At 38.3% G+C, this 20,799-nt stretch overlaps 1 protein-coding gene across 5 annotated transcripts in view; it reads right to left on the reverse strand.

Annotated features, from left to right (window-relative positions):
- The window catches only part of SEMA4G (semaphorin 4G), a 129,168-nt gene that overhangs the window by 48,728 nt on the left and 59,641 nt on the right, over positions 1-20,799 (reverse strand). For 2 of the 5 annotated variants that reach the window (XM_087725747.1, XM_087725749.1), the window contains exons 2-4: positions 17,534-17,702; positions 15,439-15,575; positions 14,661-14,905 (exon numbers count right to left, since the gene is read on the reverse strand). In XM_087725747.1, the coding sequence (XP_087581873.1) occupies positions 14,661-14,781 (121 nt within the window). In that variant the 5' untranslated portion in view covers positions 14,782-14,905; positions 15,439-15,575; positions 17,534-17,702. The remainder of the gene's footprint in view (positions 1-14,660; positions 14,906-15,438; positions 15,576-17,533; positions 17,703-20,799) is intronic. The other 3 variants (XM_087725750.1, XM_087725751.1, XM_087725752.1) reach the window with 2 other exon arrangements.

The raw sequence follows: 20,799 nt of genomic DNA on the forward strand, positions 1-20,799 counted from the left end.
CAACATGAAAGGAATTGAAAAGAGGTTGCTTTCTTCTCTAAAAGAGAGCAGAGGTGGGGGCCTTCACTGAGCAGAACTACCTTCTTGAGAAAATGTTATAGCAAAGGCATTGCTTTATATAATAATTTGCATCTACAAATTGCCTCAGAAAATATCACAGAATGGGGCACAAATTTACCCTATCGAATAAACCAAGGGTCTTTTCTTACTTGTACTTAACATGGTGACCTCTTTTTTCCATCATGTTCCCATGATGCTGCCTTCCCTTCATTCTAAGCTCATGAAAAACAAGCTTATGTCATCCACAGATGCACCAGTGTTAAAATTGTATTTCTCCCCCTTATTCTCAAAGCACCCAAGAACAGCCTCATGTTGAGTAAACTCAATCTTAATTTATCAACTGCTACTGTATTGGAAAGAATTCAGGTGAATTAAACACAGGCAGCAAAGGCAGGATAAGGATCAGCCATGAGGAGAGCAGATTTCATGGCAGAATAGTTTTTCTGCCAACTTGAGGGCAGATGGAGAACATGTCAACTCAGCCATGGGGAAAGGCTGCTTTTTTAAAATTAGAATTCCTCACCAATCCAAACTTCAGTGAGGAGTAATTGCTTTCCTGTTTTAACAGAATTTCTGGAGGTGGCACATTATTTTTTATCTTTACATGCTAGGAATACCATTAACATGGACTATCCACAACTACCTAGTATAGGGGTCCCCAAACTTGGCAACTTTAAGACTTGTGGACTTCAACTCCCAGAATTCTCCAGCCAACTCCATGGAGAATTCTGGGAGTTGAAGTCCACAAGTCTTAAAGTTGCCAAGTTTGAAGACCTCTGACCTAGTACATTCCCTCTGCAGCACAACAGCCCAGAGGTTACTCAACTGCCTATTCTGGGTTTTTCTTTCTTTCTTTCTTTCTGATTTTTATCTTGGGACCTGAAAACATGCAAGCTTATTTTTCATCAGTTGGATTGATCTTGATAGAAACTTGGCTGTAGATTTCAGGTTTTTTTTGTCTTGAACCAGCTCCAGCTATTATTGGGGGGGGGGGGGTGTTCAAAAGCAAAGTGTGTGTGTTCCATTTGGAAAGAATTATTAATACATGGCAGATTTATTTCTGGAGATCCTTAGATCTATCCTCATAAATGTGAAGAAAGTAATTTCTGCCATCACTTCAATTACCCTTAGGAAAATAATCTCTGACAGGTGCCAAAAAAGTGGGAGAATTTTTGATGGAATCTTCATTATAACAAGAACAGTTAAAATATATCTCTAGGATTAAACTTTGTTTTTTTTTTAAAAAAAAAGACTGACATACCTGATATAGCAATATCTTAGTATAACTCATTAAATCATACGAACTGTGGCTACTAACTGAACTACAAAAATCCAGACAATTATTAGATACTGAAAATTCTATTTCTTTGTTGCCCTTTAATGATCATCTAGCGATTGGCAAGTCATATAATATCTCCAATTAATCACCAAAGATAGGTTCATACAGCATCCTAGCCTAAATTGTGGTTGACTAATTCACAATTTAGTGTGTCATATGAATAAAGAATCAATGATTAAAAGTTCCTCTATCTGGTCCAATAGGGCAGGAGTTTATTATCACCTTTTATCACAATCCATCAATTCTCTTTTTCCTCTTCTGTTAAACATAATTTCCACATAATGCTTTTCACTATGGAACTATGTTCAACACTTACAGTGTTCAAGCGAACTTTTCCCAGGACTTCCTCATATTTGTATAGTGTAAGCTAGAGGTGATTAACGCTCAGAGGAATCTCTTGTCAGACTGGTTTTACAGTCTCTTAGAAAATTTCCCTCTGTGGAAGTTTTCACTCTGCTCACCTTTAGTATGTATCCTTTCCCTTTGTACTGATTGAAAATCTAACTTCTTTTTCATAACTCAGAGCACTCAAAGGTTCATCAATTTGTTCTTTCTCGCCTCTTTCATCATGACATATGAATAGCCTTATGTTGGGGAAGGTCAGAAGTTTATGGCACCCTGGTCAGTATAAACGCTGCTGGGCTGAAGAAATATATCACCCAGAAGACACCTGAGTCATATTAGAGTGCTATTCTTCACAGGAGAAGCTCCTTCTAGCCGTGGCTTGGTTCTGGTCTCTACTTTGATTGAGCAAAGCTGCCTTTCTGTTCTAAGAAGGATTAAGAGTATTGTTTTCCTTTTATTTCAGGTGCGTTGAATATTTGTGCTGCCTTTTCACCCATTACTAATAGCAGGAAATAGGCACTACTGAACAATGATACATAGCAATGACACATACTCTATATTTCGGAGAACTCTGAAGGAAAAGAAAAGGGTTCCTCACAGAGATCATGTTGCTATATTCAATGTACACAGATTCCATTATTTCTATAACCTCTTGAGCTCTTTTTGCTGACAGATGTATTGCATGAGGCCGTCACAGCCGAAAACGGAGCACAGGAGCCTGTTTTTGCTGACAAGAGTGCTTGGACCCCCACAGATGCCCCTGACACAAGTGAAGTTGAGCTGTCCATGCTCACTCAGCCTCCTGAGGTCAAATACAACCCTAATGTGGCCCTCAATGAAATCGAGTTTGATGCCCCTGGACTAGGTAATGCCATAAGCATCCCATGATAACTAGAACACCACAAAGAATTAAGCAACTTGAATGTGGGCAATAGGCTATAAGAATAGGTTCTTACAAGTCAAGCATTTGTTTGAAAGAAATTGAGAACAGTTTTATTTGTACAACTGACAGTGTCTCCAGGTCAAGGGGGAAATATTTCAATTTTAAAGTTGTAAGTTGTTTTGGAAATCAGTTGTTTATTGTTATTGCTAATAGTACTTAGACTTATATATTACTTCATAGAGCTTTACAGCTCTCTCTAAGTGGTTTACAGAGTCAGCATATTGTCCCCAATCTGGCTCCTCATTTTACCAACCTCGGAAAAATGGAAGGCCGAGTCAACCTTGTGCTGGTGAGACATGAACTGCCGAACTGCTGGCAATCAGCAGTCAGTAGAATTTGCCTGTAATACTACATTCTGAACACTGTGCCACCACGGCTCTTATGTTTATATATAGCAAGGAATTTACAGTTTCATTGTATTACTAAACCTTAGGATGTTGTGTTCTAAGTTTGTTAAAGTCTCATTCTTATTTCAAAGGGACTTAGTAGATTTCTAGAAAAAGATTTTAACCCCAAAAGTTAAATAATTACTTTATTCAATTTCTATTGTGTATGAATTCCCTTACTAATTTTTCTGCTGCAAATTTCTTTTTAACCATATAACACAACAGGTTCTCACAACAATTCATATCAGCAGTTACACATACTTAGTAAGTCAGTTTATTACAATATAGTGAGAACTGTTCATAGCACAAGTTAAATGCTATATGTTATTTGCCAGTCTTACAGGAAAGCTTATTTAATAAACCTACAAACCTAAGCATTCTTCAGCTCAAAAGTTTTGCTGCGCTGTGTTGATTTGACAATTGTCAATCCCAAATGTATTCCTTTCTTCCAACTATTTCACCTCTTCCATGTTCTGTAGATATGAATTGTTTTCAGTAGGTCAATTATAATTGTTCCAGTAATTTATTCCTAACTATGACTTGAAACATATTTCATACCAATTTCTTGTTAGTTATAACCAATTTATTGTACTGAAAGCCTCCAAGATTTCTTTTCCAAAGAGCAACCACATTTCAACAACAAAGTTGGCTCTACATCTAGTCACTTCCAACATTTCAATCAAGAAAAAAGTTAGAATGATCAACTCAATGCTATTCCCTTTTATAGTGTATGCATGGAAAGGATGGATTTTACGTAAGAGCAAGAGGAAAATCAACTCCTTTTAGCTATAGCATTGGAGAAGGTTGTTTCAGATTCCTTGGACAACTAGGAGACCCAACTATCTGATACTAGAGGAACTCAAATGAAGTGCTCACTGACAAGGATTATGGAATAAAAGCTGTAATATTTCGGATGTATCACAGGGAAAGATGCATCTATGAAAAAGATAATAATGCTGGACAAGATCACCAGAAGAAGAAGCGTCCAACGAGCCATAAATTAGGTAAATGAGGAGGAAAAAATACCTGGATGCTACAGAAATACTCTGGCAAGTGACAGGGCAATTGGGATAATTTTTATCTACAGCGTCACCAGGAACTGGCTATGACCCAAAAGAAGATAACAAAAGTTTGCAGTCTCCTGATTACATTTACTGATAATTCTAAACAGTGAATAGCAATGATACATTTTTAAAGTCTAGGATAGGGGTGTCAAACTGGATTTCTTCGAGGGCCGAATCAACATTGTGGATCTTTGTAATGCTTGGGTGGTGGACCTTAAAGTCTGTTCCCAGACTCCAGTACACTGTACAGCAACTGGTGAGGCATATGGCAGTCATCCACCCATCCTTCTCATCTTGGCTCTGATAATTAGGGACTCAATGCTGGTGGACTCTCTGCAACCCAAGACCTCCAGGCTGGAGACATGGTCTTGCCAATGAATGCCGAGCACGGAGTGGGAGAGTGCACATGTGAAATTTCTCCAACTGTTTCATTTGCCAGAGTCCGTTTGTACAGAGTCCAGGACTCAGATCCATATAGGAAAGAAGGAATAACCACAGTTCTATAGACTTTCGGCTTTGTGGCATTACCGATATGTTGATGAACATTCTAGTATGCAGCTGCCCCAAAATATGAACAACAGCCAAAGGCTCAGCAGCTGTTTCTTACTTGATGGCAAGCAAGGATGCAAATTTTTACATTCCAATAACCACACTGAAGAGATTTAAAACAGCTCACTAATCATATGAATAGGCTGAATGCAGAGAAAGTACAACTAGTCAAGAAATAATATTGTGTTAACAACTATTTTCCTATTTTAAGAAGCACCAACTAGGCCTTTGACTACAAAGAAAAAAAAATTGTTATTAATTTCAGTCACTCTAAGATAACAATGTGAATTGTTTTCCCAAGATTTGTGAGCTGCACTAGCTCAATGACTTTTCCTAATATTCGAGAGAACAATGATTCTTTAATTTATCCTGCATAACAAATTCCTTCCGGTATAGTAATGATTGTGACCATCCTAAATCCAGTGGTAATTAGTCAAGCCAATGTGAGCTTAAGAAATCCCCAGCTGCTGTTCATATAGTGGCCTTCCTAGGATTCTCCATTATCAAGATATTATTACAGGAATCAACAGCTATTTACCCAGCTAAGCTACAAAATAGTTTTTAACCTTATTATTTTATACATTTTCTTACAATCTTCTCATCATGTTACCTCAGCTACAATTTGACAGAAATTTCATAAGTGTAGTTTCTACATGTTAAATGCCTCCTATTTTAATTTAACATCAAAAATAAGCTTATTTGGGTCTTAAGAAAATGTTGGAATTTTTTTTTATGTGAAGGTGTTTGAAATATAGAACTGAGAAATAAAACCCCATAAATCCCAGCTTCCACATTGCCTGAGGGATTGTAACAGTTTCAGTCCAACTGATACGCAGGTATACAAGGTGGAGAAAGCTGCCATCTCCCAATGCAATGTTCACCACTGCAGTCTTATCTGCACATATTCAGCACACATTTTGAATGAAATAGTATTACTCCAGGATGAACAGCCATTCCAAAATCAAGGCAAGTAACATAACTTAATGACCTGGACATAGATCATCTATTGTCATTTATTATAGAGGATTATATAGCTGAGTGAATGTCTTATTTCTTCACACTTTAAAAGAATTTCAGTGTTGTAGGATGAAAAAACCCTGGGGTAAGAAACTGACTCTGAAACTGAAGAACAGGTTATTTTTGATGTTCAAGATCTTAAAAACTTCTTCCATAGACTGCTTGCCAGGAAGAAGTTTATGTTAGCCTTGTATACTTGAACGAGAGCAGCTATAAACATGTTGACATGTTTTATTGCTATCATTTCAATCTCTTCTTTCGGGTCAGCTACATTAAACTTTGAAGGACACGACATTTCAAAACTTCCTTCATCTCAAAATAAACACTAAACAGAGGTTTCAACATAGCTCCTGAGCAGTACCAATATTACAAATGAAATTCTGATATTTGGGCAATGAATGGCAATAAGTAAATTCAGTGGTAAATCACAACAATACATTTAATAATATATTCTCCACGCACACAATACTTTTAGCCAAAATGTGTTTTGCTTGTTACTGGCCTAAAGTGAGAGTAAATCTATAGTGAACGATGGTTTGCAATTCAGTGTGTTGCATGAACCCAGCAGTAGAGTTTATGAATGAAACCATAACTGAATAAACAATGCTTAAATCCTAAAGTAGACAACATGTGGACTCTATACAGCTGCCACCAGAATTCCGAGACCAACATGGTAAAATTTAGCAACAAAATAGCACAATGTTTGTCTGTTTTTCAGATCTTGGGCAGGAGTGGTTTGTTTCCAGGAAGTTTATTGCTCCCATCCCTATTCGTAAACCCACTCCAAAAAGACATTAAATTTGGTCTACACATCTTGTGCTAAAACCACAGCCTCATCATATGGCCCTTGTTGGCCTCCAGAACAGTTTCTCATCCTTAGCAACTTTAAGATGAATGGACTCCAACTTCAGTACTTTTTGGGTTCTCTTTGTTTTTTTTTGTTTTTTTGCCAGTTTGTGTATTTCATTAAAAGCAATTAATCTGATTATATCATTCTACTCAGACTACTCTTTTACCATAGACCCTATTGGAAGACAATCCTTCTGTTTGAGTGTGCTTCTGAACCCAACACCAAGACTACTATTGGAGAGTGCACAATACTGATGAAATGCTACATTGCAATAATTTGCTTCTGTCTTGATGGATACCCGTGCCAAAAAACTCCTCCAAAACCTGTTTCAAAATCTGCAACTTATTACAACAAGCCTTTGTTACCTTGAGGAGCAATGATACATTTCTCCAAAGCATCCAGTTATGATATAATGGTCCACATAAAGGAAAAGACTGGGAAGTAATATGCCAGATGACTTTAACAGAGCAAGGAGGAGCAGCAATCCACATGCGTTAACAATGGATGCTTCAAGGAGCTAGATTCCATAAACAACACGGTCCCAAGTCCTATTGCTGTTATCAGTATCACTACTATTTATAATGCCTTATTGCAATTTTGAACTCAGACTGTGTCCCTGCATGGTCACTCCTGTAATAGGCATTCTTATGCCTGGGCAGTTGCTTTTCACTTCCTTACTTTCATCTTGCCTAATTCTTTTGCTTTCTCTGTTGTTGTTTCAAGGTAGTACTACAAAGAATGACCATCTTGTATTTACCGCAAAAAAAGTTCAAAACCTGATAAGCATTGCCATAAGTGAATATGTTAGGGGGAAAAATAGCATGGCTGATAGTCAAGAGCACAACCAATTTCAATGTAGATGCATATATTAGAGGAACATTGCCTTTACAAGAATGAATTCTATGCCACTGCAGCATGATTGAAACACATTGAACACCAGTGAGTCAGAAGCATCTTTCATACCAATCTGGAAATACATAATTTGGATCCTGACAGCTCAATATGGACAGGATTGTTGCATGGAGATTATGCCAAACTTTCTCTTGAATCCCAAGCCAACTGATATATTCGCAGTAACTTTTGAATCTAGTGGAATACCTTGCTGCAAAAACTGTCAAAGATGACAAATATGAACCGTCATTTCCTTATGAGCAATATCCACTGAGAAGGTTAAGAGCAGCAACAATTCAGGGGAAGAAAAGGGACAGAACTTCTGCCCTATTCAGTCTAGTAATTATAGATGAATGAGAATGAGATGCTGTTTTAGGAAATAGTCTGTTATTTAATCAGAGCAGCTCCTTAGAGAGCAATTCACTTCTGACTAAAACACCATTAGAAAATCTAATATTCCACTAGCAAAACTTGCCAAATAGCACTACTTTTCTCAATCTTCAGTTATCTTCTAGTTTCAGCAGCAGACCACTTGGCCTTTTTCATATACAGTATTTATTTATGTTGTCACTGTGGAACTAGGTTTCAAAACCATTTCAGATGTGTATAACCATATAAGCTGTAACATCTTTTTTACAGTACTTGAGTGCTATAGTGAGAGACCCTATATGGCTCATAAAATAAAAATATATTGTAAACATAAAAGAGATAAAATGTTCACATAAGTGTAATAAAACATAACTACTAGAGACAGCGGAGTCATAATCATGAGTAGCCTATCATAAAAAGGAATAGTTTCACCAACTCTCAGAGGGAGTACGGAAGGATTCCATGGTTAAAAGCACTCAATCTCACTCAGTAGTATAGTAGAACATGAAGGGATACACTCTTTCTATGCAACTCAAATATATCATTTGAAAAAGCAGCCACAGCCATTTCAATCTCATATTCAAGGCCAGGCACTGGACTCAAAGGGATTTATATAATCCAGTTCTAACTTCCATCGATAACCCTTTTACCATTTTCTCAATATTTTTTCCTACGAAGGGAATACTGGATCTAAGTTGTGCAGATTTAAATGGAACTACTTACTTCCAGAAGTTGTGGATGCTCCAATACTGGAGGTTTTTAAGAAGAAGTTGGGTAACCATTTGTCTGAAGTGGTATAGGGTTTCCTGCCTGAACAAGACTAGAAGATCTTCAAAATCCCTTCCAATTCTGTTATTCTATTGTTATTCTATTAAGAGGAGCTTTCATTTTCTTTTTCAAAATGGTGGGCACATTTTTTAAAGAACAATTTACACACATACACATACACACACACACACACACACACACACATCAACTTTACCATTCCTTTATCTCCACTATTCTTCTTTATCTTCCAAAATTCACTGAAATCTGCTGAATATGATCTGATATACAGTACTTATATGATAGCATGATAAAAGATAATCTGCAGGCTAGAACTAGAATTTACTAAATCACATTTCTTGCTTAACACTGTAAAACCAATCACATGCTATAGACATAGAGAGATAGGATTTTACGCAAAAGTCTTAATTGCAGTGCCAGGGGCTTTCCATAGTTAGAATGTCTCTTCGGATTGGAATTTTTAATGTGACAAAAAGTAAATACTATTCTGTACTTATTTAGTATAATAATTCTACATATTCATTGTATTTAATTAAACAAGCTTCAGTTAAATGTAAATGGATCCACAGCTGACTTTTGATCACCAGCTGTCAGCTGTGACCAGGGGGGCATTTGCCCAGGTTCGCCTGGTCCGCCAGTTGCGGCCCTACCTAGACCGGGGGGCTCTCACAACAGTCACTCGAGCCCTTGTGATCTCTAGACTGGAATACTGCAATGGGCTCTACATGGGGTTGCCCTTGAGGTGCATCCGGCGACTACAGCTAGTCCAAAATGCAGCCGCGCGAGTGATAGTGGGCGCACCGCGGTTCGCCCACGTTACACCTGTCCTCCGCGAGCTGCACTGGCTACCTGTTGGTCTCCGGGTGCGCTTCAGGATACTGATGACCATCTTTAAAGCACTCCATGGTAGTGGATCTGGGTACTTGAGAGACCGCCTTCTGCCGATTACCTCCCTAAATCGACCAATCAGATCGCACAGACTGGGCCTCCTCCGAATCCCATCTGCCAGTCAATGTCGACTGGCGACCACACGGAGGAGAGCCTTTTCTGTTGCTGCCCCGACCCTGTGGAACGAGCTCCCCATGGAGATCCGTACCCTCACCACTATCCAGACCTTCCGCGCAGCCCTCAAGATCTGGCTCTCCCAGCAGGCCTGGGGATAGGCTTCCAATTACCCGCCCGAGTGTTTGATTGCTGAATGAAAGTTGTGTTTTATTATTTTTTTCTTTGTGCACATATTGTTTTGTTTTTGACCTTGCACCCCCCTCCCCTGTGGTTGTAAGCCGCCCTGAGTCCCCTCAGGGAAAAGGGCGGCATATAAATCCCAATAAACCTGAAACCTGAAACCTGAAACCTGAAATGTAAATTAAATTAAATCAAAGGTACTGTATGTTTGGCCCTGGCCTTGTCTATTTCTTCATAATTTCTCTTTGCTTTTAATACTGAAGTTTCTGACCAAACATTCAAGGCCCAGAGAAAGTTCTGAGACTAAAACACTACTGTATTTCATTCATTGTTTTTCATTAACCATACAGACTTCACAAAAACAGAGGAATACATGAAAGCATTCAGATAACTGTTGAAAGCTGAGGAATAAAAGATCAGTGACCAGAGAAGCAGGAAATGTTTGGGGTTTGCATTTTTCCTCATCCCTTTCCCATGGATGATTTCCTCACCTCCAGTGCTTCCATTTTCACAACCTTTTTCACTACCTTAGCATATGTCAAAAAAATTTCAAAAAGCCCACATTTTTCCTATCTTCTTAGCAAATTCATTGTTCCCCACTTGCTGTTTCTTTAACGCTAGAATGAAAAATGCTTCCCTGGTACCTCTATTTGATAATGTAAATCTGCATGCCAGTTCCATCTTGGAACTTGAATGTACAGACAAAAACAATTGCAATTAACTACCCATACTGAAAATCCTGCATTCAGCAGCCTCAGCAAAACCAGCACCAAATGATAGCATCGTTTTCACTGGTGTCATACATTCCTTGAAGAAATTAACTATAATGAGATGAAGTTCAAAGGGCCATAAACTGCAAATGCGGTTGTGCCTGGCCCACCCTCTGTAATGGTTTACCCATAGTAGCAGATCCTTCTGAACCTTTGAGAATGCAGGCAGTTCAGGACTGAAGGTTGTAGTCAGAGAACTGCATGATATTTTGGCTGCAAGGAAGGGCTTCCCCAAAGCAAGTCCTAGATCCTGCACACCCCTTCTGGCTGGATAGCCTTGATGGCAATGAATGAAGCCTTTGGGGGGGGGGGGGCACAGTCTTCATTTCAAAGCAAACCTTGGATGAAATTATGGTTCACACATGACATGCAACCCAGATTAACATAAATCCATGAATCTTTTGTTCTTATAGCAAATGGTTGTGGCTTCATTTTATTGCCTGAATAATACAATAGGAGGCGGGGCTGACATCGCTACAACACAACATGCAATCTTGGAGCTCCAGGATTGCTGTCAATACCTTGTTGATCAACGGTCCTTTTTGGATGTAAACCGTCCCGCAGAGATAGTGATAAAGAAGGGCACATCCTGATCTCAGGGGCATCACAAAGCCCCTGATTGATCCAGGAGAAGCTCTTTTTTCCGGCTACATGAGAAGCAACTATTGAGGCTGCACAACATTGGGACAGACCCCTGAAATGGAAGCAGAGCAGGAGAGAAAGTGTGTCGAAATTGGTACAGCCCTCTCTAAGTGGGTTACAGAATCAGCATATTGCCTCCAACAATCTGGGTCCTCATTTTACCCACCTCAGAAGGATGGACGGCTGAGTCAATCTTGACCCGGTAAGAACCGAACTCTTGGCAGTGAGAATGCAGATTTAGCCTGCCATATTGCATTCTAACCACTGTGCCATCACGGCTCTTGGCAAACCCAGCCAGTATATCAGTATATGTTGTAACAGAAATGGTGGAAGAAATCAATTGTGTGTGGTGGAAGCATGGACTTAACATTTTGGGGCTATAGTTGGATATGGCAATAATGCAAAATGAATCCATGCCCACCATTTTTTTCTGAATATTTTTTAAGGGAGAGATTGGCTGCTTGGTTTTAAAACTGTTAATTTTTTTCTAAGGCTAGTACCTTGCCTAAAACTCTTGGAAGCTCTTTCTAATCTATCTCTAGTTACCCAAAAGTGTTGCAGCAGATGTACAACTCATTTGCAGGTCCATGAAGCTCTGAGGCTACTTACTCTGTGTTGCAGCACTCTTGATTTTCCAGTCTTCTTTGTGATCGAACTCACAGAATTTTTGAACAATGCTGGTAGCTTATACTGATGTTAAACATGTGTTCTGGCTTGGTTACTGACCTCTGGAGTAGCTACTGTTTTAGTGTGTGCTCTTGTCCTTCGGACTCATTGCTTTTTGCTTCTGTGACCTGATCTAAGGACAGTTCATCGGTCTCATTTTGCTATTTGTTCTCTTAAACAGGAAAGGACAGAGATTATTCAAAGTTTTAGCATTACTAAATAATTCTGTGGTTGGAATGGACAAATTAAATCTTCTAAGCCAGGTAACTACTCAGAGGCAGCCAACATGAAACAGAGCTGTGGGCAAGGCAGCTCATGAAAACCAAATAGAATTCTTCCCCCTTTCCGTTGCCGTCATGAAGGAACTTCTGATCATGCATTTCTAATACATGCAGATTCCCAGAAAAATGGAGCCTGGGGATTTGCACCAAGATGCTGATATAATCAGACATGCATGTTGAGGCGAAAGATAGCAGTGCTGACAGCTTCAACCTGGCATGTAATCACCAGTGGCAGCTCTCACACAGCTCTTAAAGCAGGATTTCCTCTCCCTTTCTGTTCCATAGTAAAATAAGGAACAATTCTAAGGGAAACAAACCTAACTGGGGCCCCTTAAAAGGGAGCATTTCTTTTGCTATAAACTCTCTCTAAAATAATCCATGAGGTTCCACCACAAAAGCGCGTAGGACAAAATCGCGCTCGACAAAAGCGCGCTGTGACGTCATCACAGCGCGACGAAAAAGATCGAAAAAATGTAAAAATAAAGCTAAAACCTTCCCCTAACCCCCCCAAACCTAACCCTAAACCTAACCCTAAACCTAACTCTTAACCTAACCCTAAACCTAACCCTAAACCTAACCGTTAAAGTAACGAAAAACGTAACGCTAACCCTTATCCTAACCCTAACGCTAACGCTAACGCTCTAAAGCTAACCCTAACCCTTAACCTAACCCTAACCCTAACCCTAACCCTAACCCTTACCTTTATGTGAATCGGCTTGCTTTAATTTAATTTTTATTAATTTTTATTTGAATTTTTCGATCTTTTTCGTCGCGCTGTGATGACGTCAAAGGCGCGATTTTGTCGATCGCGCTTTTGCCGTCCGCGCTTTTGACGGGTCACGAATCCATGAATGGTTAAACAAGCCAGTATCCATGGTTTATTTAGGGAAGAGCTTCCCAATTGGGTATTCTTTGATTGGGCAGAAGTGAGGTCCTTGACAATAAATCACCTGCTTTGGACTACATAGGTTGGCGCCTATCCGAAGTATGACTAATTATTTCAATATGGAACAATATATTTCATTGAAGGTAATAAAACTAGTATTTTTAATACTTTGGCATTTCCTACAGTTAGTTTACAGCACCATTAACTATAACAGATGAAAGGAATCAGCACACTGCCATTATTATATCACTCATTCACATCACCTGCTCTCTCTCCACATTAATATTAATGAATTATCTAACTCATGCAAATCACCAGTGTACAACAGTCTCTCATTGTTTCCAGCCTAACAAAACCAATTATGGTATCTCTTTGGTATTAACTCAGAAATCAATTAAGTTACAGTATCACAGAATTGTGAATGTTCCAGAATCCACAGCAGCAAATCACAATTCTGCCACCAAAAAATCAAGTGAGGACTCCATAATTGGAATCAAAAATCAGAAATTAAACAGCTAGTGCAATACTAGATGCAACTATCATCACCTTAGCATTAAAATCATAAACAAAGCAAATACCTGTAGATAGCTGTATTAGCTCTACCCTATCAGCAAAATTCAAGAAACTATGAATAAATGCTTAATAATTCATTTATTGCATTCACTCTATACATGGATCTCTGATTGTTATATAGAGATACGAGTTAACTTGGTTAACTTCAGGGGTGGGATTCTACCAGTTCGGACTGGTTCAGGCAAACCGGTAGCTCCGAAGATCAGCTGGGAGCGAACTGGTTCGCACAAGCAAGTGGGCCCGTCCGCCTGCACCTGCGCTTTACATACCTTTACCTTCTCAGCGTCGTGTGGCAGAGTGGATTGCCACACCTCAGCTGTTTTCCTTCCCAAGCAGTAATCCGGAAGGTAAGTCTTCTCTAAATGCACACACACACTCAATGAACTGGTTGTTAAACCGGTAGGATCCCACCCCTAGTTAACTTCCTGTAATCAAAACTGACTAACCAATATGCCATTTTAGAGGAGGCCAAATTTGAATCTTGGAAGAAGTAAATTTTTGCCAACAATTCTTTCAAAAGTTTTGAACATTTCAAAATAGTCATACTGCATATTTCAAGATATTAGAATGTCTGCCACAAAAATATTTGGGACACGGTTTACAGAGATTGCCCTGAAAGATTTGCTTCACATTGCAATGTGTTCACTGTAGAATAATCTGAACTAAAGGGTCCCCAGGCTATCAATCCTCCTGCCCAACTTCAAGAAAGCAGGCTATGAAAAGAACATAGAGGTCAATAATTCAAGTACACTGAATTCCATGAACTTCATAATTTATAGCAAGCAATCATTTTTCTTTTTTGTTTTACTCATCAAACAGGCTGTTACAACATGTCTGCAAAATTAAATGTGTTAGCTTTGAAAATGTCACACAAAATGTATAAGAGAGAGAATCCAGAAATTTGCTTATACAAAACATGGAGTGGGCATGCATTTTAAATATTCACAAACACACACACACCGCACACACATACCTTACACATTATTCTTCACATCCATTCAAGATGCATCCAAATTAGCATGTCATATTAATTCCAGAAAACCGGAGATTTCCTTTACCGTTATAAACAATTGTTATACGAGGGGTGGCATCCAAATCTGCGGAAGACAACTTGGAAGAATATCCCATTACTGTGGCTACAGAGAGACCCATCAGATAAAACAGCACATATTCTTTCATTTTCCTGGTCAACCAAGGCTGCTGCTCACAGGGCAAGACAGCCCTTTTCTACAAGTTTGCCGTCGATGGTTGGAAAAGTTTCCTGTTGATTCTACATGTGGCATCACAGGTTGCAAAGAAAATTCTGAAATAAAAAATAAAAGTTTAAATTAATAATAATAATGCAATATTCCAGCACTAATAGAATTGTCTATCCTATGCCACCTTTCAAGTCAGACATTTGCTATGAATTTAATCCGTACCTTTTAAAAGATGAACTTCATTCAGCCTAGATCTGTGGAGCTACACAGCAAATTGAATGTGCCCTTCAAGTTTCCCCCAAAATGGAAAGATACAAAATACAGTCTGAGTACTTTGCATGGTTTAACCTTGACTTCCATATGACTGTATAACAGTTACCATATTTTCATGAAAGAAATAAAGGACAAACTTGAAAAGGGGGCAAATTTGAAAGTGTATCATAAGGATAAGAAAACTGTTTAGGTTTATAACTTTCCTTTACAAATGAAAATTCAAGGGCAAAACCCAAAAATAGACAACAAACAAACCTAAAGGAAATGAAGGGCTGTCCTTTATAATTAAGGACATATGGTCACTGTTCCTGTAGATCAAGCAACTTCTACCTCCCTGTTGAACAGTTCCTCATCCCTGTCTCACCTTATATCCTGTATTAAGCCTCAGTTTTGTCCTATATTTTCCCCCATCATTTCAGGCAACCATTCTTCTGTTGTCAATCAATCTGTCACGTGTGGAAAACTGGCTTGCTGCTCTGAAAAGCCACTGACATCATAGCCCTAGCAAGACATTTTAAAAACTATTTTACTTTCCTAGATCTGAAAATTACCCTCATTAAATCCCAATGCCACAAACAAATAGATCAAATGCATTGGATCCTCTGGGGATAAGCTCTTGAATGTTACAGAAACTGCTCTTCTATTGCAGTGAGATCACAATAGTTTCAATTAGAAAATATAGCTGAATTATTACATAATTTATATTATATAAATTTTAAAAAATGGAGGAAAAACAAGCTAGTTGTAAATAATTCTTTTAAGGATCTTATATATGACAAAAATGCCTAAACATAAACGTGGAAATTGCTTAGGTGAAAATACTGAGAAGATACATTTAAAATTTTTCATTTTTATGCTTTATATCATTTGTGCTTTAATACAAACCCACAAAAACATTAATTGTTTATTTAATTTAAGATTTATTCATAGAAAAGGAATAAAATTCTTATGTAGCTCTGCATTTCGTTGCTATTAATACTAGGTATTTTTAGTACCAAAATTGATTTAAGAAATACATTTTTAATAACCTTCTAAGACAAATTGATGTTATTGCTTCCATATTGCATTTTGGAAGTAATTATCAGATATTAAAAAACATTGGACCAGGGGTGGGTTGCTGCCAGTATTACTGCCGGTTCAGTGTGTGTGCAATTTTGCCTGGAGCACAAATGTGGCACTTTGCTCCTACACTAAGGCTCTGGTGACCCTTCTCCTCCCCCTCCTTCTTACGACCCCCCCTGGCCGGCTGTGACGAGGCCGTGAGGGTGCGCACAAGTGGGGAGATCCTCCTCAAGTGAACATACAGGCTCAGGCCAAAGTGCAGCAAAGTAAGGCTGCCGTCGGTCACGGCCAGGTTGAGGCAGTGTCTTGGGGCAGAAAGCAAGGGACCAAGGCATGCCCAGCACCAACAAGGGCTGGAAGAAGCTCCAGCAAGAGTGAGGTGCCAGAGAATCAGCTCCATCCTCCGCCATAGCCCTTACCTTCTCAGGCCAGGGGAGAGTGACGGGGAGGGGAGAATGAGCGGCGGGATCACCCGACAGGGAGCCACAGCAGAGGGCCCAGAGAGCCGCATGCAGCTCCAGATCTGCAGGTTGCCAACCCCTGACCCAAAGTATTTGTTAACAAAAATCTTTTAATATCTTTTTGCAATCATCCATTACTTCTTTCTGTAACAACATTTCATGTAGTCTCTGTGTGAAAGAATTTTCTTTTATATATTTTCTTTTTTAAATCAAACTCACAGGATTATAATCTTAAAAAAATCTGACAGTACTTCTAATTTAGAAACCTTAGTATCCAAGGTCTTTGAAATCCAGTTAATTTCTATTCTTGACAAGGTGCTATGTCTTTCTGAAAAATAGGTACATTCTCTGGAGTTGTCATTTTGCTCTTTCCATATATCAACCAGTCTTATATTGTCAATCAAAACAAAAACAAAAGCCAAAACATTTTGGTATAAACTACCTTGAGTGGTTTTAATGCTTTTCTCAGAAGTTCTATCCCATTAAGTGGAGATTATGCAATTCCAATTCCCCATCAAGCACCAGTTTTTATAAGAAACCTATTAATCTTTCCATACATCGTGTACAGAACAATACAGCATTCTCATTTGGGGCATGAATTCCAATGTCTTCCAAAGTCTTAGCCTGATGCAAATTAACTTCCACTCTAGCACATCTACCATGCTCATCAGTCAATACAAATTCTATTTTTAATTGGAGATTAGTATACAAAACAACTCTATTTCTTTTCTTTTATTCCTGCCCATCCAAAAAGTCTTCATCCAAATTTTCATAAACCAAATATTTTATGTCCTAATAAATCCTGTAAGCAAATTGATATTTAACGTTTTTCAAATACTATTTTTTTCTCTTTTGAGAAGCATTTTCTCAATTTATATTCCACGTCAAGCATTTGTAATCCATAATCAAGCCAAACATTTAGAAAAAAATCAATACCTGTAGAAATGTAGATCTAATTCAGTACCATCACTTTCAGTTTCCCGTTGGACCTGTTGAAGTTTTTATGTAGTCTTCTCTGACATCTCCATTTGAATTTTCTATTCTCTTCCTTGAATTTTTGTAGAAATTATCTTCTCTTCTGGACAGAATTTAGTCAAAATCTCTGCTGTAGAAAAATAAAAATTACATTTTAAATTTGTCCCCTCAAAATGGGTTCTATCTTTCAGTTTAAAAAATACAGTTTTTATTATTTGTGATCAGTAAAAGTTTGACAGGAATTTATTTAAACACATTTCTTTATATTGAGTTATATGAACTTCACTCTTGAATTAAAATCCTTCTGCAAAACTTGATCCCTTTTTCTTCTTATTGATAAAGTGTACCTTAGAACATTTCTTATTCTTAGAAATCTTGAATTTTTTTCTATAAACTTTATCAATTTCTGCATCTGTATTTTCCACTTCCGAATCTCTCCCCCCAAATGCCAAGTCTTTAATATTTTCTCTAATATCCTCTTCAGAAGCCTCAAACAAAATTCCTTCTCTCAATTTCAACAGAGACAAGTTATCTAATTTTCTTTCCATTTTTTTGTTTATAACTTCTGCTTTACTCTCCAAAATCTCCACTTTGTCATTAATTTGTTTCACATCTCTAGACACTCATTTTACAGGGTTTTCTCTCTTCTTAACATCCTCTTTCATCTCCTCTTTCATCATTAAAAGTCTTTCAGCCATTCTTTTTTCCATAGCTACTGGGATCAATTTACTGTTAAAAATTTTTTTGAAGAAAATATGACGTAATTCCTCTTGCTGCATATTGCTCTAACAATCCTCCCCCCCCCATTTTGCCACTTTTTGAGTTCTTGCCATTGTATTATAATCCAAATGAAAAATTGTTGCAAACATTGAAAAGGAAAAAGCAAGCTTTCCCCATTTTTTTCCTCTTTTGTCTCCCTGTACTTTTAATACCTTAGTCTCTAATGCCACTCAGTAATTAGTCAGCATATAATCCACATCTGTATAGTTACAGTCAACAATACAGTTGGTTCATATTATGCTTATCTTTATTTTTATTTCCACCAGTTGCCTACACTATTTAATAATAACCAGAACACACTCCCATGAAGGCCCAAGTTATTTATCTAATTTAATTCCAATTTATTCAAAAGCAATCTTTCAGAATAGCTGTCCCCTTTATCTGTTTTAAACTTTCTTACATCATCTCCTTGCTAAGCTTAAGAAATTCTTAAGTCTTTAAAACAGGTATGTCAAACCCGCGTCGTCATAGCAATAACTGATGTATTGCAACTTTTTTCCCCTTCGCTAAACTAGGCGTGGCCATGGCCAGCGCAGGATGCATCCGGCCCGCAGCCGGGAGTTTGACCGCCTCACTTTAAAACTTTTTTTCCCTGTTGCTTTGAGATAGAGGGAAAAAACCCCTCCTTATCCTGCCACAAACAAAATATCTCTTTAACTGTAGGTTAATTAAATCCAAAATGAGTAATAAAAGAGTATCAGTTTTACAACTATATAATGGTTATGAACCTTGATGGAATCCTTTGACTCCCAGCTGCTCAACTCATGAGTCTATTACAAAAACTTCAGTTTCAAGGAGCAGCTGTCTAGAGTGTAAATAGGCAAGCTCACAATCAGAAAGATTTTGTCAACCAACATTAATCCTCTGGTCACCATTCTCCTCTGTAATATCATCCCCACTCCTTCAAAAGTATTTATAGTAATTCACCATGAATCTCAGTGGAAACTGATCAAAAACACTTCCTGAAATGGAATCTGTGGATGACCCTGGGGAACAAGGGGAAGAGATGCTGCCTAAGAAACAATCAGACAACAACCAGACAAGATAGGAAGAAGCTCCCAGTGGCTTAATTGTCAGAGAAAGAAACTTAGGAAGCACCAGCTCTAATGGATTATGCAGTTAAAAGTAGCAGCAGGAAGTTAGCACTTTTAGACGTGCAAAATTTTGTAAATGTAGCCTTAAAATAAAGTAGAATTAACTCATCAAATTGTTTTCGGTCTGGTTTACCTGGGAGGGCTGACACTTCCCTTCTAATCCGCTAACTATATTCTGATTCTACTATTTTTCTCCACATAATTGTTAGGAGCAAAGTCAAAGGAAATTTAACTGAGGAATCACTTCCAATACCCAATAAAAGAGAATTTAGACACTACAATTTTCCCCCTTAAATTATGGCAATTATTTGATTCATAGATTATTGGAGAAGTTCTACACAATTGTTTCTCATCCTTGGCTATTTCAAGATGTGTGGACTCCATAGCATACTGGCTTGGGAATTCTGGGATATGAAGCCCACACATCTTAAAGTAGCCAAGGTTGAGAAACACTACTATACTCTAAAAAGATTCTAGATGGAAAGCAGATGTGTCAGAATCTTGCCAAATGAACAAAAATATTATGGAAGCTCCTGGTTTGAACAATACAATCATATCCACAAGAAAAATACTGACTGCACAAAAGAAGAGTGTATTTGTTATACAGGAAGGTATACTATAAGCAGTTTCTTAGCTGACTGCCTCAGGGTACTACTTTAATAAAAGAACTATAATGCAGCAGGATACAGAGAGAAGTGTGATATATTGTTACAAGTGTTGCCATGTGCATTAGTTATAGATGTTTGCTTCTTGTAGATACACATCCACACCTTATGTCATGTACTGTATTTGTGTAATGGCATGAATTTTTAAAAAAATAGAATATAAAATATACAGTATTTTTCGGAGTATAAGACGCACCATTTTTCCTCAAAAAAGAGGCTGAAAATCTGGGTGGGTCTTATACATTGAATACAGAATTTTTTGCCTCCTGAAGCCCCGCCCCTTCACCAAAATGGCCATGCATGCCCTTATGGAGGCTTTCAGAGAGCTCATGGGGGTTGGGGAGGGCAGAAATGAGCAAAAAACAGGCCGTTTCCCCCCCCCCAGCCCCCAGCAGCACTCTATAAGCCTCCATAAGGCTATGAATGCAATTTTTTTGAAAAAAACGGGCCAGTTTTTTGGTTGTTTCCCCACACACACACCCAGGAGCACTCTGCAAGCCCCTCACAAGGCTATTCATGCCTTTTTGGGGGGGGAGAAAGGACGTTGGTCTTACCTGAACATCTATTTTCTGAGGGGAGGAGGGAATGGTCACACGTGGGTTTTATCACAGCCTGATTGGTCCAAGACTGAGAGGAAATCTATAAATACTGGTGCCTGTCCACTGTTAGCCCAGATTCTCGAACATGA

Source organism: Thamnophis sirtalis, unplaced genomic scaffold (genome assembly GCF_051295495.1).
Source record: "Thamnophis sirtalis isolate CommonGarterSnake01/CBP01778 unplaced genomic scaffold, rThaSir2_p1.2 scaffold_11, whole genome shotgun sequence".
NCBI classification, from domain to species: Eukaryota; Metazoa; Chordata; class Lepidosauria; order Squamata; family Natricidae; genus Thamnophis; species Thamnophis sirtalis.